At 51.7% G+C, this 26980-nt stretch overlaps 12 protein-coding genes across 12 annotated transcripts; 6 read left to right on the top strand and 6 right to left on the bottom strand.

Moving 5' to 3' along the window:
* The first annotated feature begins 679 nt into the window (after positions 1-679).
* Positions 680-1473, top strand: BO94DRAFT_27131 (uncharacterized protein). The gene has a single exon (XM_025606566.1). The coding sequence runs from the start codon at positions 874-876 to the stop codon at positions 1402-1404; it is 531 nt and encodes a 176-aa protein (XP_025468878.1). The 5' UTR covers positions 680-873; the 3' UTR covers positions 1405-1473.
* Positions 1474-2542: 1069 nt separating this feature from the next.
* Positions 2543-3322, top strand: BO94DRAFT_533996 (uncharacterized protein). The gene has a single exon (XM_025611442.1). The coding sequence runs from the start codon at positions 2674-2676 to the stop codon at positions 2833-2835; it is 162 nt and encodes a 53-aa protein (XP_025468877.1). The 5' UTR covers positions 2543-2673; the 3' UTR covers positions 2836-3322.
* An 8579-nt stretch (positions 3323-11901) lies between these two features.
* On the bottom strand, positions 11902-13900 carry BO94DRAFT_463062 (ankyrin repeat and BTB/POZ domain protein; the record flags this gene model as incomplete). The annotated part of the gene is made up of 3 exons (XM_025608004.1): positions 11902-13447; positions 13514-13599; positions 13664-13900. The coding sequence occupies 3 exons, from the start codon at positions 13898-13900 to the stop codon at positions 11902-11904; spliced, it is 1869 nt and encodes a 622-aa protein (XP_025468876.1).
* A 417-nt stretch (positions 13901-14317) lies between these two features.
* On the top strand, positions 14318-17012 carry nimA (serine/threonine protein kinase nimA). Its single transcript, XM_025606557.1, has 2 exons — positions 14318-14589; positions 14656-17012. Exon 2 carries the CDS (start codon positions 14800-14802, stop codon positions 16747-16749), a length of 1950 nt encoding a protein of 649 aa, XP_025468875.1. The 5' UTR covers positions 14318-14589; positions 14656-14799; the 3' UTR covers positions 16750-17012.
* A 491-nt stretch (positions 17013-17503) lies between these two features.
* On the bottom strand, positions 17504-18707 carry BO94DRAFT_26902 (WW domain binding protein 11). Its single transcript, XM_025606543.1, has 2 exons — positions 18688-18707; positions 17504-18510 (listed from the first exon to the last, which is right to left on the bottom strand). Exon 2 carries the CDS (start codon positions 18412-18414, stop codon positions 17551-17553), a length of 864 nt encoding a protein of 287 aa, XP_025468874.1. The 5' UTR covers positions 18415-18510; positions 18688-18707; the 3' UTR covers positions 17504-17550.
* A 116-nt stretch (positions 18708-18823) lies between these two features.
* Positions 18824-19255, bottom strand: BO94DRAFT_584500 (uncharacterized protein; the record flags this gene model as incomplete). The annotated part of the gene is made up of 1 exon (XM_025615633.1): positions 18824-19255. The coding sequence occupies one exon, from the start codon at positions 19253-19255 to the stop codon at positions 18824-18826; it is 432 nt and encodes a 143-aa protein (XP_025468873.1).
* Positions 19256-19447: 192 nt separating this feature from the next.
* BO94DRAFT_27031 (uncharacterized protein) lies at positions 19448-20077 on the bottom strand. Its single transcript, XM_025606558.1, has one exon. The coding sequence runs from the start codon at positions 19940-19942 to the stop codon at positions 19598-19600; it is 345 nt and encodes a 114-aa protein (XP_025468872.1). The 5' UTR covers positions 19943-20077; the 3' UTR covers positions 19448-19597.
* Positions 20078-20211: 134 nt separating this feature from the next.
* Positions 20212-20911, top strand: BO94DRAFT_462966 (uncharacterized protein; the record flags this gene model as incomplete). Its single annotated transcript, XM_025607996.1, has 2 exons — positions 20212-20487; positions 20681-20911. 2 exons carry the CDS (start codon positions 20212-20214, stop codon positions 20909-20911), a joined length of 507 nt encoding a protein of 168 aa, XP_025468871.1.
* A 1065-nt stretch (positions 20912-21976) lies between these two features.
* On the bottom strand, positions 21977-22815 carry BO94DRAFT_26898 (ribonuclease P Rpr2/Rpp21/SNM1 subunit). The gene has a single exon (XM_025606542.1). It carries the CDS (start codon positions 22766-22768, stop codon positions 22178-22180), a length of 591 nt encoding a protein of 196 aa, XP_025468870.1. The 5' UTR covers positions 22769-22815; the 3' UTR covers positions 21977-22177.
* A 376-nt stretch (positions 22816-23191) lies between these two features.
* Positions 23192-25598, top strand: BO94DRAFT_514354 (ATP-dependent RNA helicase SUB2; the record flags this gene model as incomplete). Its single annotated transcript, XM_025609885.1, has 5 exons — positions 23192-23438; positions 24028-24438; positions 24491-24851; positions 24905-25162; positions 25214-25598. The coding sequence occupies 5 exons, from the start codon at positions 23192-23194 to the stop codon at positions 25257-25259; spliced, it is 1323 nt and encodes a 440-aa protein (XP_025468869.1). The 3' UTR covers positions 25260-25598.
* Positions 25416-25823, bottom strand: BO94DRAFT_26698 (uncharacterized protein). The gene has a single exon (XM_025606531.1). It carries the CDS (start codon positions 25790-25792, stop codon positions 25571-25573), a length of 222 nt encoding a protein of 73 aa, XP_025468868.1. The 5' UTR covers positions 25793-25823; the 3' UTR covers positions 25416-25570.
* Positions 25824-25970: 147 nt separating this feature from the next.
* BO94DRAFT_533986 (histidine phosphatase family protein) lies at positions 25971-26965 on the top strand (the record flags this gene model as incomplete). Its single annotated transcript, XM_025611441.1, has 3 exons — positions 25971-26295; positions 26387-26650; positions 26742-26965. Coding segments are annotated over exons 1-3 (658 nt in total), but the record flags the coding sequence as incomplete, so codon positions are not given.
* Between the last annotated feature and the right edge of the window lie 15 nt (positions 26966-26980).

Genomic DNA, 26980 nt, shown 5'->3' with positions numbered 1-26980 from the left:
AGGCCCCCTCTCCCGTCGGCTCCTGCGCAGAAGGATGAGCCCTGTGGCCTTGGTCTTAGTCACTGGCGTGGCTGGTCAGCATCCTGGCCATGTAGCCTATTTCTATTAGATTGCCTCCCATAGCATATTAGATTGCCTGGTCACTGTCCGGTCCAGGCAGCTGGGTTTTCGCCACGGTCCCAGGTTCACATGGCCACATCTCCCATGGATTCGCGCGGCTCTAGTAGTTCCAGATTGCGAACCCTAGTATCATCTAGACACCATCTAATCTCAGTCGATAGTTCCTGCGCATCCATTCCACGGTCGAAGCTGTAGGCACTAGACCTTGTAGATGGGCAGTGCTTCGGAACAAACTGGAACTGTCTCTGATTCTGACTCGAGAGGGATTGGTGTTGCGTGTTCCAAACTGCCGAGTCTTGCCCGGCGACGACGAGGAGGAGGAACAACAACAGCCCAACGCAACCTTTGAGACATTCCCCCGCCATGGCCACCGATTGAGTTTCAGCTAATCCGATGGAAAGCTCATCATGAAACCCAGGAAGGTACGATGGCAGCGACTTTACACCATCAAGCCAGCAACTTTAGAGTCACTTAGGTAATAATGGGAGCTTTTGACGGGACCCTCGCCGATACATGGTAGCTAATTGGTATACGAGAGGGGTACTATGCCACGGCCATGACTCGATCCACTCCCTCGGAAGTACCGCGAGACAGGACGGCGATCACCCCTCGGAAGGTGCGGATCAGGCATTTTGCGTGGGAGGTTCCAGAACGACCCCGAACCGACCCGGGAAACAAAGAGTGGGCGAGCATACGTGTTGCACTGTTGAGGTCTTGACCTGCCCTGGACCAGATGTTTTGATCACCTAAGGGATGGTTTGGCTTCAAAGCATGGACTCCATATTATGGGGGCGCATACGACAGCCAGCTAGTCCGGATGGGATGATGATCGATGAGTGTCGGCAGTGGCAACTGCATCACATCTCGGGGGGATGGTACATAGTAGATAGCCTTCGCGTAGGCGCGCGCTGTCGGGAAAATCGCCCGAGCTTAGAAGAGCACATCATAGCCGGAAAGGGAGATTTCGACGAACGAAACCCCTGTTTGTGCTGGGAATGGAGGAGGTTAAGGTTGATTCCATCCGACGGTAACTGGGGAGGAGGGGGGCGCCTGGGGAAAATGGTCGGTCGCATTCTTGAGTTACAGTGCAGGCTGTGCAGCCCGCCAATGTCTTGTTGTGGTGGTGTCGCATTCTTTGACTTCACAAGCTGGATGGATGCATACACTTCGTTTGTTTTTACTTTTTCGAGGGGGCTTCCACGACGTGGTGATAGACTGACTTCCTGCGCCCAAAAAATTAGTTTTGATGGGCTTCGTATAGGTACAACAGGAAAGTATGATTAAACAAGTGTTCATGCAGACCAAGGGATGTCATAAAAATAATACTAATTATAATAATGATAATAAATCATGATCATATCGTACTTGTCGAGTCGATAGTATGGGAATGGAATAATAATGAATTCCTGGCGGTCGCCCCCTAGCGTTCATAAGACATAATGCCGGCGGGGGATAAATAGTCTGAGTAATAGTGCAACCAACCCAGCCAGTAAGCAAAGTAAGCAAATAAAGCAACCCAGGCAGGGCGACCCAGCGGTCCAGCTCGGCAAAGCAATGTGCCGACATGGACGACGGGGAGATTCCGAGATAAACTCTCGAATCTTGATAAAGATTGACAATGATGCGCGCGCCGATCATCCAACGCTCTCCAACGCTCCAGCTTTGACCGCCCCAATAGTCGTCGGGCATCCTACCGCAAGTCGCTTAGTCGCGGGTATCAACAAGAATCGGGGCTCCCCCCTGGACCACATTCGATATTAATAATAAGTGAATAATAATAGCATCCGGCCGGAGCATGCCGTCGGAGTCGGACACTGAATGAATCTCTGATTATTAGGATCAGGTACTATGGGTATGATTGTTCTCGAAACTATTGATTCCGAATAGGGTTGTGTCGGAGCCTATGCCATTCCTGACCCACCGGTTGCTATTTCGGTTTCTTATCTCCTGCCGATACTATGTACTACTACTACCACTACTGTGTATAGTCCTCCGTCCATTCCACCGAGTCGTCATGGTTTGCCTTCTCGCGGGATGGATACGTAACCTACACCGACGTGCCAAACAACCATGGCATCAGAAAGTCAAGGTGCGCCTCGCATGTCGATCCATCTTGTCCCCCAGAAGCAAACATGGACAGGCGGCACCACCCGCCCAGCCACTAACCACCAACTCGTCTGTTTCATTTGTCGCGGTCGAGGTCACAGTTGCAGTGCCGAAGGATAGGCGGGCGGCAAGAGTGACGGTCGTCGATCAAACTAAGGAAACGAAACCTTGTGCCGGTTTCAACGAGCCACGAGTGGGAGGATCGTCATCTGTGCCTGAGGCTTCTTTTGCTGCTACTGCTGCTACTGCTGCTGCTGCTGACACTGTCATTCATTCATTCCTTGCGTTTTGCTTTTGGCTGGGCTTTCTTTTCTTTTCGTCGTATCTTCGTATTCATTACCCCCCGGTCGGGGTTGCACACGACAGGATGGCTGTGCTTGACCAAGACGGTTGATCGCCAGCATCTGCAGACCGGCTGCTTTGTGCCAACTTCCAAGACTCTGACGCATGGACGCCATCATGCAGGACCATCTCATCCCGCGCCCAGGAGAGCTATCTGGGAATCAGCCCATACACAGTACTGGGCCCAACCCCGGCCCCGCCGTCCTACATTCCACGTCGCCGCGCCGTCGCGCCGTCGGCCGTCCAGCGATCGCACTCCCCTGCTGAAAAAGGTAAGATCTAGAACCCGGCAGTTGATGGAGGTGACAGATGTCACTATTGGGGTCGCCAGAGCTTGTGATTGGAGAGGAAGCTACTTTCTCTCAAGCCGCCGGCACAACAACGGGTATCAACTTGTCTAGAACCAGCATCTTCCCCGAACGCCACGTTGGTTAGTCCAGGCGTCGAGCGCAGATCGTCATCAGGGAACTAAACTAGGGACGCCGTGGGTTCGTGGGGAACGAACAGTCGCAGACCAGGCAGCCAGGCAGCCAGGGGTCAATCGTGCCTCATGGCAGTGGGACAGGTCACGGAGTTAGAAAATAGACATACCGGACCCCGATCTGGAGATTTTGGATCGGAAAGAAGCGCCATTCTTTCTGTTTGCCTTTCCTTGTTGCTGACTTGCTGCAGGGTTGGCGCCTCATGAGTACGTATGTAGGGATTCGTGGGTGCGTGACTTTCAGGTGGGCGGGTGATGCTGGCGAGCTGGAAAGCCCTCGGCCGCGTTGGGCTTAGCCCGTCGGCCCCTGAACAAGATGCCGACCGACCGACCCCCTTTCGCTAAGAACTGCTGGAGCGGGCGTCGGACACTCCAAACCACATTGGGGCTAGAGGCGGTCCTAGCGGCCTCCCTGGAGTCTGGACCCTGGTCATTTCACGTGGCAGACGTCGGCTCCGCCTGCAGCTGCGGTCGGCCCTTCCCGAGTTTGGCACCAAAGCCGATGCACTATCGTGACGCTTGCTGATGACAAGCCGCTTGGTATCTTACTAGCGTGACGCCGTGCTCCGTACAGTCCCCATACGGTGTTACCGAGGATGCTTCTGCCGCTCACCAGTCAAAAAAGGTGGAATGATGTGTTTGAGTTAGAGTTAGCGGTTTTACCACGGCCAGGAGATATTTTCCTTTTGCTCTAGAGGCTGGATTGCGTACGCGCTGGGGGTGATTTTCACATGACAGTGACGCACCAAAGTCAAACGCAAAAGTGGCTGGGCGGCAGGCGGCGCAATCCGCCCGTCTGTAATTCTCGGGTACTTTTCATACCCATCTGTCGGGGCGATCATTTATACATAGCAACAATGGCACCCCAGCTGATTCGAGGCAGCGTCATGGCCCTGATCACTTGACGTGCTTTGCTTCTGAGGGAAAAAGCAACCGCATTGCACAGTACACTGTACAGACTACAGAGTGCAGTGAAGACAGACCACTGTGGACACCAACTGAACAGACGGTCAGCGTTGGAGACATGTGAACGGGTCCCTAGATCGTTGGTTCCCACCGATTAAATTAATACATCTGCCTAGTATAACTTATGAGGCCACTCGGGAGTGCTATGGGAGGCGAACCAACCCACGGTGGCCGAGTCATGGCATGCTTAGCCGAGTTTGAACCATCAGAATCCTGGTCAATATAGCGAGTCGGTCTGGGTAGTGGCACTGACTGACACATGGGGAGGAGACTTTCTTCGCCGTTGGAGACGTACCACCACCATACATGAGTTGGTTACTACGGCATGACTCGCATCCACCTCGTGTCGACCTTCCAAAACCTAACTGCCTACATGATACACCTACCTACATTATGACCTACATGCATTCATCCAGTACCTACCTACCTACCTACCTTCTCACCATCCTACCCACGTCGTAATCACTCAAAAGAGTAAGTGGGTGAGCAACGAACAGGCAGAACCTCGGTACATCTCACCCGTCACCCAAGCCTCACACACCGGAGATTAGACACCCGAGGGAATTCCCCACTTGTATAGACGGTCCCCACTACGCATCCGGACTCGGTCGGCGGCGGCGGGGCCCCCTGCCTGCCATGTCCATGCCATGCCATGCTCGGCTTTCCGCCCAGCTTCATTCATATTAACTCATAGGTACTAGATACCTAACTGCCATGCCATGCCATGGCTAGGGCTGGGTGGGCACGGCGCGTAGTGGGGCGAGCGCGTGGAAGCCCATCAGACCTCCTCCCCGGTACGAGGCTTGCGCAATATGGATGAGACTCTTGGGAGAAACTAGCCACAGTCCTGGGTTATATTGATTTGGGATGGAACTAGACTGTGTAAGGAGGAGAGACCGAGGAAAGGAGGAATCGGAGCTGAAGCTGGAGTTGTTGGAGATAGATGGTGGGATGTTTATTTTTGTGTGGTGGTGATGGAGGGAAGGGGAGTTCGGAGATGAGATCTGGTGGTGGTTGCGTTGGATGATTGAACTATAGGTTTGAGGGAGGGAGATATATTACTTGGAGGTTTGTTCGATGGGTTCTAGAACGGGTGGGAGAGGGAGATTATTGCCGAGGTTGATGCTTGTGCTTTTGCTTGTGCTTGTGCTTGTGTGAGTGGAATGAGTATATGGTTGTTTTTATGTAGTGTATAGGGTTGGAAGTGAAGTGGGTGTTGGTGTTCTTCTCAGCTTATGCTCTGAGCACGAGAGCAAATCCCCCTGTCAGAGACAAAGACTTTTTGCTCGATTGTTGTCGGTAGCAAGTCAACCAGAGTCAAAGCTTAGCTCGGTTCAAGATGCTTGTCATGGCCTCTTACTATTGTACGGATCGCTTTGGAACATAGCCTCAGCTACCGATCCTCGATCTTGTAGTCTCGGTGAAAGACTGCACTTCTTCCTTCTTCTTCCAAGTTCATCCTTCGTCGTCTAGCATATCAGGCGTACCTCGACCTCGTATTCAAAGCCCTTGTTCCTAGGATTCCCTCGCCTCCGTTGTGGCGAACAACAGTGGAACTTGCCCCATGCAGTATTTCTCTTCATTGGATAGTCAACTCGGCCACCGAGCCAGTCAGTGTGATTTACGGATTACGTGGTGGCACAAAGCCACGGGGCAATCTCTTGCCACCTGAGTCCGATGAGAAGGATTGAGGATCCTGAGGACTTCTTTTGAGGATTGCCAGGATCGACGAGTATTCCTGGGGGTATCAGTTTGGTTATGCGTAACAAAGCTTGATTATCTGGAATCATGTCATTGAATATGGAAGTATGGAAGTGTATCTCGTTTATATATACATCCTATATCGTAGTACGCAGCGTGTATATATCCAGATCCAACACTTTAGTTTCATTGAATGGATGGATGCAACGGGTTTGCTACATATGGAGATACATATAGCCAACCATTTTAGTCGATCAAGGAATGTCTACTCGATAAAAGAACCGAGATCTATCCTGATACTCGATGCTCAAAGTGAAGTGGTTTGGTCTCTGTGCGACTAGGACTAAGTACGCTATAAAATATATATCTCATCACTTAGCAAATACATAACATAACTGAGCTTCCTCCACCTAGGAATCAAAGCCAAACATGATATTCCCAAACTATTACTCTCTCCTTCACCTATCTCATTACCTACCGCCATCTACTACCATACATTACTCTCCAGTTAATAACACCCAGTACCTCTCTTCACATGCTACACCTACACATCCCATCACCCATCCAACAGTCACACCAACTCAAGCCTTAAAAATGGACCTACATGCATCAATCCCACAATACCATTCTCACTCCACCCAGTGACAGCCATCGAACACGTCAATCAAACCTAAATCCCAACGGCGGGAACATCTCATTGGTTTCCCCGAAATAACTTTTCTAGTTGCGGTCTTCGCGAATGCTGATTTGATGCTGGATGGGTAGGTACATATGGATCCACGTCGTGCATGTAGGAGTCTGGTGATATTACGGTAGCTGGTATCCTCTAGATGACATTGTAGCCATAACTACGTTGTGCCGTGAGTAGATAGACCAACTAAAAGAAGATGGTATAGATTGTAAAGACATACCGAGGTATCTCAACAGCACGTGCATACATCTACCTATCCATCTAATATACATCTGGTTAGTTCGTATGAGCTACAAAGACCGAAAAGGATGAGGATACAATCTATCTGGTTCTTTGTCTGCAACATAGATACTCCGTAGGATGTACAACTAACTACCTACTATAGGCTGTCTTTTCCGATCAGCCTGACTAACTTACTCCATACTCCGTAAAGCCACCCACGTGTATTCCATATAGCCTGGACCATGGTTAGTAAGATTGCATCCTGTTCCTTCTTCCTCCATCCTCCATCCTCCATCCTTCTTCCTTTCATCCTGATACCTTTCCAGAAAATTCCATCTTATGCTCTCCAAGCCACCCTCTAACCCCCAAAACAAAAGAAACCCAACCAACCTACACAGTATACCCCAACCAACAACATCCTACCTAACAGATACCTCTCTATAATCCTCCACCCCAAATACACCCAACCCCCAAAAAAAAACAAAAGAGAAAAAGAAAATACACCCCAATACCACCCCAACCCCACTCCCATCCAGATCTCCGGCGTGGCAGGCCCAAACCATTCCTGAGGGAGTCTAGTCCCGCCCCTAGAAGACCCAGAACCACACCAGAACAAGTGCTATGGCCGCGCGCTAAGGCCATTAGTGTTGGAGATAAGTGGGGCTACCGTACCGTAGTCCGTATTGTTGTATGGTTGCCGAAGGATCGACAGTGTCAATTTATTGCTCTCTTTCTTTCTTTTTTTTTCCTTAATGGGTGGTGTTATGCGTCGGGGGTTGTTGGATGGGATTTGGGAACTCGGGGTCTGATTATTGTGGTTTTGTATCAGATTTTTTTTATCTACTGATAAATGGATTGATGGGATGGCTCAATTATGAGAAGAGAGGGAGGGTAATGATGCAAGCATGTTCGGAATGTCACCGAAGTGGTTCGGTTCCGTGGGTTGGGATGGGGATCGGAAGGGAATGAACTTAGTTGGACTTGGGGAGTTGGTTAGTAGTGCAGCATTAGGTACTACTATCTACTCTTACTCATAGTAGTAGTAGTAATGAGTATGTGTCTAGGGACCGTTAGACGTATACTGACTATATTTACATGAATCTCATACTACTATCATAAACAACCCCCTCCACTCCATGCCTACTGCCTAGATATGTACCTGTCTACAAAACCCACCCACCCACCCACCAACAAACAATGCCCGCCCTACTGTACTATCTGACCCATCACCAACCCAATCTCCCCCCAGGCAGGCACAGCACGCCTTAAGCGCCATGATATCATCCAACACATCACACATCACAAGACTCCAGTACCGGATGTCATCTGACAATCGCCTTCATCCAATAACATCCCCGACAACAGCGCGCGCCTGCAGAACCTCACCATAATAGATAGATGGGATTACACGGGCGGGCCAGCGCCAAATGACTCATGGTTAGTCTGGATGCAGTTGGTTTCAGCCTCTTTTTGTATTCATTTATTTTCAATTTTTGGGGGGGGAGGGGGGTTTGACCGCTGGTTTACCGTTTTTTTGGGGCCTGCAGATGCGGATTGTGATTGCTTGCTATGCTTATGTACCTATTTGCTAGTATGGAGGCGATGATTTAGTAGCCGGGCGATCTTTGGACCCCGCAGATGGGGATGAATGGCTGGCTGGCTGGAGGTGATAGATGGATTGGATTGGATTGGATTGGTGTGGATTGGATTGGTGTGGAGTAGACTCCGTAGACTTACTCTGGAGATGATACTATGGGTGGATTGTTACTTGTTAGATGTAGGTACGACCTACTTGGACAACAGCGCAGGTACACACACGGCTATAATCGGTTATTTCTGGTTACTGTTTCTCTGCATGAAATCACGCTGTCCTTGATCGACCGGGTTTCCTGCATTGGTTCAGGGTCCGTGTTGCCTAATTGTCGGATAGATAGAAGGCATACATACTCTGTACGGAGTACAGGTACAGACTACACATGACAGACAGTCACGATAGTAACGGTGTCATCACCGCTCAACACCGAGCCATGATTGCTTACGCGCGTCTCTGCTCCAGGTCAGCCCGTGCCTGATAGTGCCGGAGCAGTGTACCAAGATGGACAACAATCTATCTATCGGCCCCGATGATGGAATGCTCGGCTCCGCCGTTTCCCCCCCCTCCTCCTCCTCCCCTCGTGCTGAATCCTTCGCTTATCGATCGATGGGCTTGGGGGCCGTTGGGACTTGGATAACCTTGTCTTGATGGCCCTCTTGGAGTCCCCGTGTGGCAATTCGATGCTATACTAGGAGGTGTGGACTATCCCAAAGAGGGAATTCATTTGCCATACTATGTAGTAAACAGAATAGTGGTCCATCCTAGACGAAACTTGGACCCGGGAATCCGGGAATCACTCCAGTCCAGTCCCAGGGAATGGGATCCAGGTGGCGCCATGGTGGTCATCGTGAAACCCCTGGGAGGGGTTTGGCTGGTTCGAAGGAACGGAGGAAGGGATTAGGGCTTTCACAACGTAGCCGATCAGCATGCCACGACAGATCATCCGCCGTCAGCGCGACATGATGGCTTGGATTGGAAACCTGGAGGTTGGTTTGGAGGGTGGAGGGAGGCGGGTGGCCACGTTTGCTTGGATACTACTGTGGCAGTGAGTGGCCTCATGATTATTGATGATTTGAGGATTGAATGATTTACCATACAGAAGAGCTAACGTTGGCGTGGTGGATGGATGATGAGGATGGATCACTCTGACTCCTGATCCATCCTATCATCCTCCGGGGAGGGAGTACTGTGTATCTACACCGTATCCCGAGTGGGAGGATGGATGAGGCCTCCACTTGGTTTGGGCCCTGGCTCTCCGGCGTCTCCGTCTATTACATACTATCTAGGTATAGTACGGAGTACATAGTATTGTTTCCAATTCAAGGGGGTCTTTGTCTCTTGTCTGTTGTTTCTTTGTCAGTGAACCATGAAATCATGCAAATGAAATCATCATACTGGAAAAAACTGGCAGCAAGTTCAACGGCGCGCTCAGCTCGCCGAATAATGCACCAATCAGTGAGATATCCCCGCACACCCGATCGAGGCCATGGCCATGTCGATCGACTTCCATACAACAATTATACATAGTAGTAGTAGTAGTAGTACTGATGGTCGTGGCAAATAAAAAAAAAAAAAAAAAAAAAAAAAAAACCACATGCGGGTTGGAATGGACGCATCTGCAATCCTCCTGCAGACCCTCAAACTTTGCACCTCGCACTTCGCACTTCTGGCCTCCCATCGCTTGACGCCCAACCTACTACTTACTCATGCAAGCTGCAACCAAATGGACAGGATCGGAACCCTGATGACGACCGATTGGCAGGGAAAACCCCCGATCCGCCACGGAAATGCCCGACCGTCGAAAAGCACCAGGAGAAAAAAGAAGGGCTCGGATCACCAATCAGTCCGGCCGATCCTCTTTGCCATGATTCCATCTCGCGTTGGTCGATTTTCCACCTGCAGCTTCGTCGCTGAATGGTCACTTCGGCTGCGCTTGGGGCCTTAGTTTATCTAGTACCTACTGTTTAACTCTTACCATACATAGCCTGTCTGTCTCTGCCTATAGGACATAGGTAAATAGCCCATAGTAATGTAATGCACCGTCAGTCATCATCATCATCCCTCCCCCGAGTCCCGCCCCAGGCCAAATCCCATCCATACATCCATCCATCCATACATCCAAGTATTAAGTATACGGGGTCCAACCACACCCTCCTTCCCCCAACCAGTCACAAAACCACGCAAGGACCCATCCAACCTGCGTGGGATGCGGGAGATCACGATGATCTCCCTCTTGCCATGCAGCTTGTGTTCACCGAGAATCCTTCCGTCCGTTTTTTTTTTTTTTTTTACACACCCCGTCCTCCATCCCGGCATTCCAAATGCCGCAGGGAAAAAAAAAAGGAACTGCACTGGGATGACTGGACCATCCACACAGGTTTTTGCAAGTGCCGAATCAAGTACACATCCCATATGCAAATCCCGTCACATTTTTTGGAGGTCTTTTACCGAGAGTTATAGCATCGCGTCTTATACCTAGATGCCTTGGATTGCCAATAACTAAGTAGGTACTGTGTGAATATGGGGGCGGTTCGGAGATGTGATTGACTGCCTCTACACTTGCGTCTTGGATGGGTAGGTAGGTAGGTAGATAGGTAGTAGGATCTATGTTTGGCGCCAACCCCCAGATAAAAAAAAAGAAAAGAAACCGGGCTTAGAAAAATCCTCGAATGACAATTACTCATCTACCTCAGTCCAGAAGAGTCTGTCTGCTACTACTAAGGTGCCTGCCTACTAGTAGTAGGTACAAGGTGTATCCCAGTCCATCGGGTCCGGTCCGCGGTTTGTTCAATCACTGGGGCAGTCGGGATTGAAACCCCTCTCCTCTCCTCTTCTTACACATACACACATACACATACATGATATGTATGTAAGTTTTCAGAATCAATCACGTCTATCTCTCCACCCTCTCATTTCCCATTCTTACTTTTTTTTTTTTTTTTTTTCTTTCTGTAATTCTCGCATTACAATCTGGACCAATCCAACCCCGTACGTAACCCCCCCGTAACTTTTGGTAAAAGTAAAAATGGCAGAGCACAGACATCTAGCCTCGAAGTTTGTAACCTGTCTGGCACTAAGGAACTTTGGATGGAGTCTTTCCCGGACTTGGTAGGTGATGCTGCGGCTCGGTGGCAGTGGCAGTGGCAGTGGTAATGGTGGGTTTGTGTACCGGGCCCAATGTACTGGTGGCGTGGTGTGACAGGGAGGATTGACATCCTGGTTATGTATCTACCCACGCGCTGGGTCGGGGGCTTGTCTGGCGGGTGGATGGATGGACGGACGGATGGTACCGTACCATGCTGTGCACCGCGGTCTCCCCCTAGTACCTAGTGACTAGTATGTGTCTAGACGAACGGCGCATAACTTTATTTGAGATTGTCGGGTGGTGAAATGAGAGGATGGAGGGGTGGTATTCCTAGTTGCCTTGTCTAGGAGGATAGGTTGCGTGGTGTGATGTTTGCTTGGATGGTAGCTGGGGATAGGGGCGGTGGTCTCTCAATGCAGGCACCCGGTAGCAGCGTTTGCGTGAGAATTGTTCATATTGATTCAAGGCGAAATAGACTGTTAGTCATGTCCGTAGGTCTAACATGGCTGTTCACCCTATCTGTATATACTCCGTAGTCCAATGATATATATCCTGTATGTCGTCAATCGTCAACGCGCCTAGCCAGCCAAGCTCTAGGCATCCAGATTCAAGTTCTCAAGAATCCGGTCCAGCTTGTCCATCAGGATCTGGTAGTTCAGCGCATCTTGGTCAAACTCGTCAACCACGATTTCGCCGTCCAAGGTTCGGATGACCGCCTGCTCCGGTCCCTTCGAAGCTGCCTGCCCTGACGGCACAGAGCTTTCGGTCGAAAGCTGCATCGTCTCCACTCCCTCCGTGACCGTGTCAACATCGCTGTTGGCCTCGACACCAGCAGCCGGCTGCGTGGCATCCTCCATCATTTCCTCGATACCGGCATCGTCAAACCGCAGCCTGAACCGCTCACCCAGGTAGAACCGGATATCATCCAGCAGCTCAATCGAGTCAGTCTCCTGTCTGGATTTAATCCGAGACGCCGACTCTTGGATCAGCTCAGCAAATTCCGACGAGTCGATGTGAGCCTCCAGCCGATATGCAAGGTATCGAGCAGCAAACTCCTCCAGTCGTTGCACGCGTGTCAACCATGCAGCCCGGATGATCGCGTAAATGTCCAAGTCATCTTCTTCCTTGGTGCCGCGGGTCCTTGCAGCTTCCGCCTGCGACATGTTGCCACTGCCGAGTGTGCTGATCACAATGGCCGCCTTCGTCTTGAGCTTTTCGATAAACAGCATATCCGACGCGAAGAGAACATCGACCGCAATGTCGAGCGGGAAATCGGCCCGCTCCGTATAAAGGAAGGTGAGCACGATCTCCAGAACGTCCGGGGAACAGTCCACATTGATAACGTTCAGATGGTCCTTCATGTGGGCTTCACGGAACGAGGAGGAAAACATGGTTTGGAAGAACTCCGACCGCAGAAGCATCGCTCGATGGCAAGGGAAGAGTATTGACATCGGTTCACGCTGGTCGCCAGAATCGGTCCCGTCAGCCTGCTCAGCCTCGACGTCTTCCGGGAGTTCGTCCGCCTGAAGCAAAACGTCTGCGAATATTGCATTGTCCCTGTCCCACTTGACTTCATCGGCCTTCGAGGTCTCCACCATCACCTTATGCTTGAGCACATTCGCTCGGAACCACTGCTCCAATTGGTCTCTGCCCTTGGCAACTTCCATCGTGCGCCTTTGTCTGGCGAGCCTCCTATCCCCGCTGTCAAGGATACTGTCCACGAGAGTGTTGATTTCCAGATGCTTGGCGATTTTATCGATGCCCGCGAACACTTCTGACTCAGTAAATCCAGTGCCAGGTCCGCTCCGCAGATCGCGAGGGGCTTCTCCAAAGTACAAATATTTGATTGCGGTCCCAAACGCCTCGGGAGGAATTGTGTTGGGAAGCCGCCATGTTGACGTCTCCGGGGCAGGTTCCAGTTTGCTGCGGAAGTACGGCGACCGTGCAGCCAAAATGAACTTGTGGAGATACAGGGACTCATCAGACGCCGTAACAACAATGTCCTCGGTCCTCGGGTTTTCACGAGTAAGCAGTGAGGTTATATGCGCTGCAAGAGGCTGGAGCGGATCCGTTGATTTCGAATAATCGTACTCTAGTAGCAGGTTCCGTATACGGTCGTTCAATGCATTATATAAACACCTATGATCACCCATCAGTGAGTAAACGCATTAAGATAATGCATGAGCAATTGGAGTGATGGCATACCTCTCACCCTGGAATGTGTCACGCTCACATAAAGCACCAGACTCGAGCAGCAGCTGCACCACTTCGTAATGACCACAGAGACTCGCCTGTTGTTGAACCCCCAGTCACCAATGCAGCCCAACACCACGCTTTCCACAATGGGACACTTACCAGAATCAAGGGGGTGTAGTCATAGGGATCACGGGCGTTAATATTGACTCCTTCTGTGATCTTCTCTTGACAAACTTTGAGATCCCCCTTACGACAGGCATTGCAGAGCTCGCGGAACGGCTCACTCAGGTCCAGGGGGTTGTCATCTTTGATTGCCCCCTCCTTGATGAGCTTCTTCTCATTGTGCAAGCTGACCTCGAGCTGGTCCTTCCGGAGGACCTTCGGTTCTTCAATCATTCTGAGGGTGCTGTAAATGTCCTGAGGCAAACGTTGACAGAAGCCGGAAGTCCGAATGGCGGGACCACCGCCGATGCCATCCGCTTATCGATAAGCTGAGATCACGTGGGGCTGAGCTTGCCACGCCAGGAAAGGAGCCTCCCTTGGAGAGGGGACCAAACATCATCGTCCATCAAATAATCTCACTCCTTGCAGATCCATCATCAAGCATCGGACTCGGGTTTTCACGGACGGTGCCTGTCTGACACCCCATGCAGGCTCAGCCATGCATCCCAGTGAAGCGATTGCACCAACCATCCAGTTATCCGGTAGAGGAGTGATGCAACCCCTGCTCACCGCCTACACTCCGACCGCCTGCTGCATGCAGGAAAGGGCTATGGCAAGATGCGTTGCTCAGCAACAGTGCCGCACCTAAACATCCAGCGCTTCCATCCTCTTGCATGCCTACATTCTTGAAATCTACAACTCAACTACATGTGCCACTCCACCACCGTCGTCTACTAACCCAGCAGGTCTCCGCCACACAGCCTCGGTCCATAAATGCAATAGCCTACTCCTCATATCCTCTTCTCTCATCTCCTTCATTCTTTACCTCCATCCTTTACCTCGTCAGTGGCCGACTCATCCAACAGCCACAATGGCAATTGCATTGGCGGAGGCAGACAAGTATGAGGTGCTAGAGAAGATTGGTAATACATGTTTTCCTGGATAACTATCTTCTGCCATCACCCTTCAGGCTAACCAACCATGCGCAGGTTGCGGTTCCTTCGGGATTATTCGCAAAGTTCGACGAAAGGCAGATGGCTTCGTAAGATTGGGAACCCCTTTTGCATCACGAAGTCATGCTTATGACCATGATCATATAGATATTATGTCGGAAGGAAATCAACTACATCAAGATGTCCCAGAAGGAAAGAGAGCAACTCACAGCCGAGTTCAATATCCTGAGCTCCCTCCGACACCCGAACATCGTCGCCTACTACCATCGTGAACACCTCAAGGCTAGCCAGGACTTGTATCTCTACATGGAGTACTGCGGTGGTGGCGACTTGAGCATGGTCATCAAGAATCTGAAGAAGACGAACAAATACGCCGAAGAGGAGTTCGTCTGGCGCATCTTGTCACAGTTGGTGACAGCTTTGTACCGTTGTCACTATGGTGCGGATGCGGTTGATGTTGGGTCAAACATACTTGGACCTGCACCCAAGGCATCTGGGCTCAAAGGGAAACAAGCACAGATGACCATCCTTCACCGTGACCTCAAGCCCGAGAATATCTTCCTCGGCAGCGACAACACCGTCAAACTCGGCGACTTCGGCCTCTCGAAACTGATGAACTCCCACGATTTCGCCTCGACTTATGTTGGTACTCCATTCTACATGTCCCCCGAGATATGCGCAGCGGAGAAGTACACCTTGCGCTCCGACATCTGGGCCGTCGGCTGCATCATGTACGAACTTTGTCAGCGGGAGCCGCCCTTCAATGCTAGGACCCATATTCAACTCGTGCAAAGAATTCGCGAAGGGAAATTCGCTCCTTTGCCCGACTTCTATTCGCCTGAGCTCAAGAATGTCATCGCAAACTGCCTGCGTGTTAACCCGGACCACCGTCCGGATACTGCTGCTTTGATCAACTTGCCTATCATTCGCTTGATGCGCAAGGAGAAGGAGGTTACCGACCTGACCAAGTCTCTTCGCAAGCGTGAAGAAAACACCTTGGCCAAGGCTCGTGATGTCGAGCAAGCGTACGCGAAGCTCGAAAAGGAGAAGCAGCTAATGAAAACCGAGATTGAGAACACCGTGCGCCGCGAGTGGGAGGTGAAAGCCAGACTGGAAATTGATCGCCAGGTGCAGAATGAGCTAGAGAAGCTCCGCAAGAGATTTGAGTATGAGGTCCAGGACCGGGTTGCGCTGGAGCTTGAGAAGCAAAAACGAAGTGCCAACCTCCGGGAGGACTCTGGTTCACGGTCAAGCAGCGATGACTCTCGGCTCTCAATGAGCAACGACGACACTGATCAGCCTTCCAGCACCGACATCAGTCAGCTGTCACTAGAATCACCTGCAGCAAGCAAGGCGCCACGGAAGGATGCCACCCGAACCCCCTTCAACCGTTCGAAAACCGTGGTCGAGTCGCCTATGGATGTTCAGATGGCCGAGCCCTCCCCGATTTCGATTGCATCACTTTCGCTGTCCCCTCGTCGTACCTCGGGGACTCATTCCGGAAAGAACATCTTCGCGGAGGCAGAAAAACACCGGTCAAAGTGGGAGCCGACCCTGGCTTACTCCGACGACGAAGATGACATCCCTGACTTGCCTTCCCCCACTCGCCCCAAGGTCAAGCCCGACCCCTTCAAGGCGCCGCCTAGGCCACTTCTCCGCCAGAACACGGCTGCCTTCATGCAAAAACTGAGCACCCAACCCCCGATCTTCCCCACCAACGGATCGAGACTGCCCCAGATGTCAGTGGGTGATCATCCGAGGGATGCCAAGTCTCGTTCGCCTCACCGACGTTTGTCCAAGATCCAGTCATCAGCAAACCTGGCTGCCGACGCTGGCTCGCCCACCCGCAAGACAGGCATCAAGCAGCTCGCCTCGAAGGCAAACGGCGGTGGAGAGGAAATGTACAAGGCTGTGATGCAACGCAATATGGGTGGTCGGACCTTGGTCGAGTTAGCACAGGCGCGTGCCGGTGGCCGTCCTATTGACGAGGTCAAGCGGTGTTCCAGTGACTCTCGTACAAGTTTGAAACAGACCGAGCGAGAACCTCCAGCGGTGTGGGATCCCGAGAGAGACGATATGCCCAGTCCCTTCTTGGCCCGCGGCAGAAAGGTTATCCGCAACCTGAGGTAACCCAGACCATCCTCCTCTCCTGTCTGACCTTTGTATCATGCCACTATCCCTCATACACCCCGCGGCTGCGGGCATCTTTCGCTGGTTGATCCGCGGAAGTAGCTGCAGCAGGCTTTTGGGTACTTCCGATTGACGACTCAACATATCTATTAATAGTCGAAACATATTTTGGAGTTACGGCTGGGTGGTTCGATTTTAAGACCAACGTTGGCCATGCCAGTCATGGGACTTGGATGCATTTTATTGCGCCGCATCGTCGTTAATCTTCTCTCTTCGAGACCCTCTCTTTCTTTTGTTCTCTAATGTCGTGATGCCCTTGTTGTTTGCTTTTACTTCTCTTCCGTTAAACTGTACAGATATTGCATTTGATATCTCCTGCTTGGATTACTCACTGCTGCCGCTTACCTTGAGTACTTACTCCGGAGCACTTTGATACTACTTGGATGATTTGCGCCTTTTGACATGGCCTTTGCCTAAATATCCCTTGCCACACTCGTTTGAAAGCCACATTTCCTTCCCCGTTCGATGGTGTTTTACGGTTGGTGTTCATTTGGTGACTCCTGGGCTACATGTGGAATAGGAAGGGTTCACGTGTACTTGTTTGTACATACCGATTTTGATTTTTCTACAATGGCAGACTCTGGTCTTTGCTATCTCATTCCAAATCTTTCACATTCGTGCATATCCCCGAGGCGGACTCGTGACTAAATATGGATGGTTTGGAAATTCTACCGTGGACGGATGGTATTAAAATGGAAACCCCGATTTGTGCTACATTGTTCTGAGGCCGCCTCGTAAGAATCATGCTTCCTCATCTTCGACTTCTTCGATCTGGACAGACCGAAGCTCATGGTTGAACCGCCGCTCCTCCTCTTCCAATAATCTTTGAGCTTCCTCATCGCCAGCTGTACCAAGGGATTCTTTCCACTCAGCTTCGGCAGGTCCGGCGTTATACCCTGCTTTTTCTAACCGGTCCATCTCCTCCGGTTCCAGGAGCTTGCCTTGCCCACGTATGGATTCTTGTTTGGCCCTGACGGCTGCAGGAACAAACTTGCTGATAGCCTCTTGCCGGAGATTCCTGATTTCCGGCTTGGCCTCGTACACGGTCTTCGACTCCACGACGGGCGGCCTCGACGGAAGAGGGTGCGGGCCCCGAGCCCCCGCAGCCTGATGGCTGTCTGGTCCCTTCCGGGGCTGTCGCGGGGTAGGCGGAGGCGTATCCCTCGGCATGGGTATCCTTCTCACCTCCTCATCTGTCTCGTCGCTACTCTCACTATCCTGCCCGAATCGGCCGCCGCCATCTCGCCTTCGCTTGCCCAGGACTGCAGCATCCCCGCGCCCACGCTGACCGCCGCCCTGTCTAGACTCGAAGCTTCCGAACTTGGGTGCCTTATCGCCCAACGCCTCTCTGGCCTTCTGCACGGCACGCAGCTCACGCTCGAAAGCTTCCAGAAGCTCCTTCTCGCGGGGTCGTAGTTTCTGCCCGGATTCCTCGAGGGATTTGAGGTCATTGATCTGTCGTTGGATGCGCTCCGGGTTGCGACGGGCTAGTTTCTCATTCCGACGGGCCTGCGCCTCTGCCTTGCCTTTTTTGAGACTCTTTTGTTTGTCTAGTTTCCGTTGTGCCGCGGCGGGGTTTAGGCTGCGTTCCTTGTCCTTGGGCATGGTGTAGGTTATGAGGCGTTCCGTATGGGTGTGAGGTGGATATGATATCGATTACTCGGGGATTTTATTCGGTCTGCTGGGGCAACTATGTGGGGACTGGATATATTACTTGTCAGCCAGTCTCATTCCACCTCCGATATCAACAGGATGCTAATATATCTTGGAATTCCGGCGTGGGAGGGGCAGGGTATGACGAGCTCGGGGTGGTGCATGGCCATCACAAAGCTCCTGCAGCGCACTAGACGATGAAGAGGAGAATGGAGAATTGCTTACAGGCTGATAGCTAAACAAGCTGCATGAGAAGCCACCCACGGGCGCAGCGGATTCGCGAAGCCGGCTGTAGCTGCGGAACCTTGGCCAAGACCAATAATATGGAGGTCACGACGACCTAGGGCGCAAGGCTCTAGCCTCACGGGTTGGGCAGCGCAATGGTACTTCTCTGTCGAATAACGAGGAGGCCTGGTCCGCCTGAGTCTGGGGGGCCGTGGATGACTGGCGTCTTCGATGGCGGTTGAAGAAGCGCTTGGTGCGGCAATTCGGGGATGCTGGTTGGCGACGTTCTTTTGTCAGCTGCTCGGATGGGAGGTACAGATGGGGCTGGGGGAAGAATTGATTGGAGAACGAGAGTCGCCTGGGCTGGAGGATCTGGGAGGATGTATGGAGAAGAGAACAGAGTGATTGGGTGGTGGGAAAGAAGAATGCTGGGGAGGCAGAAGAGCGTCGGAGAAGACGCGATCAAGTCGAAATTGCGGGCGGAGAGGATGCTGGGCTCGTTTGGGTAGTTCCGCGGGCAGTCACGCTCCCTCCAGACGGGCCTTCGTCCAACAATCTTATGATCCATCTTGATTGGAGTCCTCAAGTCTATCCGGTATTCACCGTCCATGGCATTCTTTCAATTGTAGGTGGCCAGGATCCCATCAGCCAACGACCCGCGTCCGCCAGGATATTGTCGGTATAGACCACCTCCGGCCTGAATAGTCTCTCCTCTCCCACCACGCACGACCTCCAGAAGACACACAAACCATCACATTGAGGCACGGTGCAAAAAGAAATCCCCCCCACGACCTGCTTTGCTTGTTTCTCCAGGAAATGGCAAGCCTCTCCTGATCTTATCATCAGCTCATTGCTTCTTCTGCTCTCCGTGTTTCTTCCCCTCCGACGGGGTTCCTTCACCACCAGATATCTACAACGACATCTGCCGCTTCGCATTCGCCTCGACCTCCTCGCTGCCTTCTCCTCGTTTCCCCTCCGCTCTCCAGCCGTCTTCCGAGGCTGACCCCTGATCCGCCTGCCTTGGATTCCTCGTGCCAGACTCCCTTCTGAGGGATCGGATCGATACCATCGTCGCCGTCAGTGTAACCCCGACCGACTCACGGGGGCCGCTTTCTTCATTCCTTTTTCTCTGCCGCCAACTATCCAATCGTCGAGCCTCGTCCCCTCTCTGGCCTTCCTCATCTGGCTTCCAATGATACCTTAATTCGCTCAAGGGGATTTGCATCCATTTCGGGGAACTGACAGACTCCGCCATTGACCGGATCTCGACTTAGTTCCCCCCCTCCATCCCACGGGGGGTGTCTATCCTTGACTGTTTCCCCCCCTACTAATACATCTCTCTCCTTCCCTCTTTCTGTCTGGTTTCTCTTATACTCCCTCTCTCAGACGCTCGCTCACGAGATCTCCCGCCTGCTCACATCGGTACTCATCATGAACTTCGGTCCATTCTATCTCCACACCACGAGATCGACCGGCGCTTCCTAGACTCCTGTCGCGGTAGGAGCATGTCTCTACCGGGACCAAATGTCCGTATCAGCCTCGATTCCCGACACTTCGCTTGGCCTCACCTCCTCCGAGATTCAGATCCTGAGGCAACAACAACAGATCGCTCTGCAGGGCGGCCACGGTGCCAATGGTGTTTCCAGAGGCAGAGGGACCGGCCGAACCAGCAACTCCAGTTCGCGCGCCGCCAGTGCCGCCAGCAGTCACGGTCGTTTAATACTGGATCCGATGAGTTTACGAGCGCTTTCGCATCAGTTGGATGGGTTGCAGCAACAGATTCGAAATCGTCTTGATGATGTAGGTCATACTTTTCTTTCTTGTTTTCTACATTTTGCGAATCTATCGATTCTTTGCTCGGCCGTTTCTCTTCGATAACCACTCCCTCGCCATCTTGCATTCAGCTGGGTCTCTTAGCCCGTTGCTGGTTGCGCTGATTCCTTGACCCACCCTCGATAATCGCCTGGTCATTTCGAGCTCTAACGTACAACAGCTAGAAGAGCAAATGCAACTTTCCATCCAAAATAGTTACGATCGCGCAGGCAACGTTATTTGCAATGCTGATGCTGAAATCGCCCGGACTCGTTCCATTCTCACCTCAATTGATGACCTCGAAACCGAGCTTGCGAAGATCGGACATATTAGAGAAATCGTGAAAGCATATCGTGGCCGTATAGAAGGCCTCGATCAACGCCTGGATCAAGCCATCCGGCGGAGACACTGACATACCACCTTTACCCTATACTCCTATTTACACATCTCGAGTTCCAGGCCTCTCTACCCTGGATCTTTCTCTCTTCGACTTCCCCCTACTATCATTGCATTTTTCTTCTGCCCCGGAGGCTCTTGCGTTCGAATCCCTTCTGTTGATGACCAGACGACCTGCTTTATACGCCTTATATCACTCACATACCCCTCTACGACAACCCGGGAGGCTGATAATGGTCACTGCGAGATTTGAACCATTTTAAAAAGGGAGAACGAGCAACAAGTTGCTCAGAAAGACAAACAAAATACGTGTTGATAAATGGGTTGTGTCCTCGCGGACCTTGTGTTATTATGACCTTGTGTTGTCTAATGTCCTACATGCTTTTAGTTCTCGTCGCGGTCACGCAAGGAGCTATATGGTTTTGCTTTTGCTTCCCCTTCGTCCGTGTATTTGGAGAGGACTGCTGTTTAAAGACCGGGATATCTGCCTCGCGGCTATTTTTTTTTGGCTTCTGAATCAATCCTTAAAACTGACAGGGTCGCACGGTGTTGATAGCGTTGGAGTACCTGTTATGTCTATTGTCTACTCGGAGCGCGGCTCCCTTTCATGATTCACGTGTTTCACTCTACGAAGTTGATGACGCAGCTGTTTTTCTGCCATGTTGCGATTCCCCGACAAGCGTCCATCTTTGATCTTTTCTTTGACTGAGCGGAAATTCATTTGCAGTGATATGACCCCTGTTTGTTTTTGTCCCACCATGAGACTTCATATTGCATGTCATCTGACGAAAATGACCTGTGCCTGTTCGCTAGGCAGCCTCAGACCATGCACCTTATTGATGCGTCATCAACTCATGAAATCAGAAATCTGGAGGCTTTGATCGAATATGTTGCCTGTAAATATATCGAGTGTCTTTCGTTGGCTGTCTTCACGCATCTTTGTGACCTATAAGGCCGTTGTCAATTTATTTGTGGGTATCTCATCCCCTGCGCCAGATACCCTTGGGCCCGAATTTTACGCGCTGGATAGCACTTGTTCTTCCCGGGTTATCTGCCTAGTTATAGCAGGATAGGCAGAAGTTTCTTCAGTCTCCGAGTAGAAGCCTCTGGCATCAGATCCACTTCGATGATTTCTTGCTTGGCTGTATTAGGGTCGATGCCCGTTCTGAATGCTCGACTTCAAAGGTGAGCCATGCCGCAGACTGCGGTTTTAGAAATGGGCCCCTCGGAGGCGACGCGGAGAAAATGTAACGTAAAATCATGGGCGTTCTATGCTAGGTAATCAAGCGCCCACAGTTGGCTCTTCTCTCGGATGCTGCGATATGTCTTTCCGACGTTCAGACAACTTTCTGCTTCGCTTCTCTGCTTGGGGAAAGCGCTTCTCTGTTCCACATGTAGAGCAACAGACCACCAAAACGTCGGCCCACGGCTTTTTGCGGCCACGGCTAGCGTTTCGGATCTCCTGCATACAAGTCACACCAGGAATAAGGCGCGTATCGCAGCGTTTGCAGAACGACCTTTTCACATCAACGGGTAGTCGAAGCTGCGTTTTCAGAGAGACGCCACGCATTTGCGACATATAGACCCGAGAAAGTTGAGGCAAGTGCTCGGTGGTCGCTTGAGTGCTCGGGCCAGCGGGTGCCTTCTCCAACACTGTTTCGGAATTTGCCAACTGGGGCACTATACGCGCTGATGCTTGCATCACGGTGTCGTTCTCCTTTTGGCCCGTCTTGTCGATTTGCTGTTGCGCAGGAGGTGTCGCTACTGATTGCAAGAAGGTGGCAGCATTGTAGAGATAATTGATTCGTGCACGGATGTGGCTGTGCGCACCTCCGGCGGAGTCTTTCTTGCCCTTTACTTTAGTCTTGGCCATGGTGGAGAGTAATCAGGAGATCAGACTGGAGGAAGCATATGGAGAAGACGCAACGACGAAACGACGAGCGCGGGGAGTCTAAGCTTCACGACGGCGCTAACCCCAAACGGCGGTGACTAATGGATTTGATCATGTGATGTTGGGGTCGGAGGCTCAGCCGCTCCATCCCTTCGCGCGTCGACAATCTTCTCTTCATCTCCATCACCTTCCTTCGCGCTTCGGCCTTTTCCCATCCTCAATTCATCTCACAACAATCAAGAGGTGGGCTTCGCATCGTCTTCGACTTAGATTCACCGTTTGCATTAGCTTTTCGCCCCCGTTTCTTTCTCGACGAACATCCACCCTGGGCTCCGCTGCCTTGGGAAACGACGCGCCAGCAACAGAGTTTTCTTAAACACCGTTTATTCCAGCCTTTCTGCCAATATGTCTCACGAAGAGGATCTCATCGACTACTCCGACGAGGAGCTCCAGACCACTGACGCTGCGGCCACCACCGCTGCTCCCGCCTCCAATGGAGAGGCCAAGAAGGGCGACTTGACGGTTTCTGGCGGCCGTCCGGACAAGAAGGGAAGCTATGTCGGTATCCACTCGACTGGTTTCCGCGACTTTTTGCTCAAAGAGGAACTCCTACGTGCCATCACCGATTGCGGTTTCGAACATCCATCGGAGGGTTAGTCTATCACGTATTCTTTCCCAAAGCTCCCTCCATTGCTCCATGTTCCAACGTCCGTCCATCTCCGCGGGGAAATTCTATAGTCGCTCTGGGGCACCTGTCTCGCATCAGCATGCGGGCGGCATGAGGATGTCTGTTCACGTCATTCACAAGACGAGTCGTCCTGCGGTAGTAGTGCATCTACAGCCTTTGCTTGTTTGCTTCACTTTACTCTGGTGAATTCCGGCAACACCGTGTTCAGGGGATACCCCAGATGGGTCCGCCTGTAGAGATTCCGGGCGAATTTATGGCGTGCTTCCGAAGAACACGGGTCGGACGCTTTGCCACCGTTCTCTGAACGGCATTCGTCCTCTTGCCGCCTGCGGGAGAGCTCTGAACAAGACCTCTTACTGCAGATGATTCAACAGCCGACTTTGTGCAACTTGACTAGACTTTTGTCGTTGGTGGATTAAAGTACGGACTTACAATGCATACTTGGAACCGACACCTCGGGGATGGACGGACACTGCGACGCGGATTGCTTTTTTTCTTTCTACAAACTTATGGGTCGAGTACAAGTCTAACATACGGTTCCGCCTCACTACAGTCCAGCAAGTTTGCATTCCCACCGCCATCCTAAACGTCGATGTTCTTTGCCAGGCAAAGTCCGGTCTCGGAAAGACCGCGGTCTTCGTTTTGACCACGCTGCACCAGCTAGAGCCGGTCCCCGGAGAGGCCTCTATCCTGGTCATGTGCCACACGCGTGAATTGGCATACCAGATCAAGAACGAGTATGCTCGTTTCAGCAAGTACCTGCCCGACGTGAAGACTGCTGTCTTCTACGGTGGTACCCCTATCCAGAAGGACGTGGAGTTGCTGTCCAACAAGGAGTCCTACCCCAACATCGTTGTTGGTACTCCCGGTCGTCTGAATGCCTTGGTCCGCGAGAAGAAGCTCTCGCTGCGCAATGTCAAGGCTTTCGTCCTGGACGAATGTGACAAGATGCTGGATCAGATTGGTGAGTCCGCTCATGTCCTGCATTGTTACGCTGCACTTGCTGACCGTTGCAGATATGCGTCGTGATGTCCAGGAGATCTTCCGCGCCACCCCCGCCGATAAGCAGGTCATGATGTTCAGTGCCACGCTTTCCCAGGAGATTCGCCCCGTTTGCAAGAAGTTTATGAGAAACCCGCTCGAGGTTTACGTTGATGACGACACCAAGCTCACTCTGCACGGTCTGCAGCAGTACTACATCAAGCTCAGCGAAGCGGAGAAGAACCGCAAGCTGAACGAGCTTCTGGATAGCCTCGAGTTCAACCAGGTTATCATCTTTGTCAAGAGTACTCTCCGTGCCAATGAGCTCGACAAGCTGCTGCGCGAGTGCAATTTCCCTAGTATCGCGGTCCACTCTGGCGTGAGCCAGGAGGAGCGGTAAGAGTTCCGATCATCCGCGCATTTGCTCGGCCCTCACTAACGCCTGGCAGTATCAAACGCTACAAGGAGTTCAAGGAGTTCAACAAGCGTATCTGTGTCGCAACTGACGTGTTCGGACGTGGTATCGATATTGAGCGTATCAACCTTGCTATCAACTACGATCTGCCTGCGGATGCCGACTCCTACCTGCACCGTGTCGGTCGTGCGGGTCGTTTCGGTACTAAGGGTCTGTCGATCTCATTCGTCAGCACCGATGAAGACGAGAAGGTTCTCAAGGAAATTGAGAAGCGGTTCGAGGTTGCCCTTCCGTAAGTCGCACCTGTGTGATATGTCTTCTGTGCACAACTAACGAGTTTCAGTGAATACCCCGAGGGCGGCGTCGACTCTAGCACTTACATGGCCTAGACGGATAGCTGGGTTGTGCTCGGTGGAACAAGTATGTAACTGGGAATATGAGTTGAATTTTATCACTGGCTTTCGTCTTCGTTTTCCGCGTTTCCTTTGGCGTGATGGTTCGGTTGCTATTTGACTCGTCGCTTTTGGGGGCACTGGTTGGCAAGCGCTGGGAAGGGATCGGGACATCTGGGAAAAAGCGTACTGAATGATAAGGTTAATACTAGATGCCTGGGATGTCTCTTGGGCCAGTGCCTCTTAGCATGACAGCTGTATTATCAAGTGTTGAGTATTTGAATTAGGATAGCTTGTTACGACATCACCTATCTACCGCTACACCGAAAGTCTTGGTCCTCATAGCAAACAGGACCTAGGAATCGGCTGGCATCCACTTCGTAGCAAGCATCCGCAAGCATCCAGATGCTTGCTATCACATGATAGATCTCCCAGCCCAGATAAGCAGCAACCGTCAGCAAGCGACGCTTGAATAGTGCTACTATAGTACATGCACTACTAAATCGATATAGTATAACCATGTAAGGCATACATACATCAACAGCCACCAATCCTCGTATAGATCTAATCTCCAAGTACTAAAATTCCCATACAAAACCCATACCCACCACCCCTAACCCACCCACCGAGTATCGATAAGGACACCCGGACCAACAACCTAACCTAACCTAGCCTATGACGCAACCAACCAACCCTTCCCTTCCCTTCTCTTCCTTCTCCATCCGGTGCCCGTCCCCGCCGCTGACCAGCACCAACTAACTGAATCCCACTCCCTCCGTTTGTCACCACCTCATTCTACAAGCAAAAATAGAAAAGCCCCAACCGGCCAAAGAAAACAGACACAAAAGACAGGGAAAATGACCCCCCGGTGCTTCATCATCCGCCACGGCGAAACCGAATGGTCGCTGAATGGTCGACACACCGGCACCACGGACTTACCCCTCACTTCCAACGGGGAGAAACGGATAAAGGCGACGGGGAAAGCACTTGTTGGGAATGATCGGTTGATTGTGCCGAAGAAATTGGTGCATGTGTATGTCTTCCTTTCTTTATATATAGAGTTGTGTACTTGGGGTTTTTGATAAGGGAGGTTGGACTGGGTTTGCTAATGGAGGGGATGATAGGTATGTGTCGCCGCGGGCACGAGCACAACGTACGCTGGAATTACTTGAGATTGGATGTCGGGAGAGATTGCCCTGGTCTGGGGAGAGGAAGTCCGAGGAGGAGGAGCCGATTCGGACGGAGGCTCGTGTGGAAGTTACAGAGGCGGTGCGGGAATGGGATTATGGTGAGTATGAGGGGTTGACGAGTCGTCAGATTCGGGAGTTGAGGGCAGAGAGGGGGGAAGGGGCATGGGATATTTGGAGGGATGGGTGTCCTGGGGGAGAGTATGCGATCCTTTCTTTGATTTCGTTGCTTCATTATGATGATGGTTTTGAGGTGATGGTTTTATTGGAACGACTAGCTGATGCGATGTAGATCCCCCGAAGACGTGATTAAGCGGCTGGATGCCCTGATCGCAGAGATCAGACAGAAGTACCACGGCCCGTGTTTCGACGGGTCCGACGACTCGGGCAAAGGCGATGTTCTCGTCGTCGCTCACGGCCATATCCTTCGTGCGTTTGCGATGCGATGGACAGGAAGGCCGTTGACGGAGACGGCGCTAATCCTGGAAGCGGGTGGTGTGGGCACACTGAGGTGAGAGATTCCAGGGGAAG

Source organism: Aspergillus sclerotioniger (assembly GCF_003184525.1).
Source record: "Aspergillus sclerotioniger CBS 115572 chromosome Unknown BO94scaffold_10, whole genome shotgun sequence".
Classification (NCBI taxonomy): Eukaryota; Fungi; Ascomycota; class Eurotiomycetes; order Eurotiales; family Aspergillaceae; genus Aspergillus; species Aspergillus sclerotioniger.
Note: the sequence above shows the minus strand (reverse complement) of the source record. Positions and strands in the feature narration are given on the sequence as shown.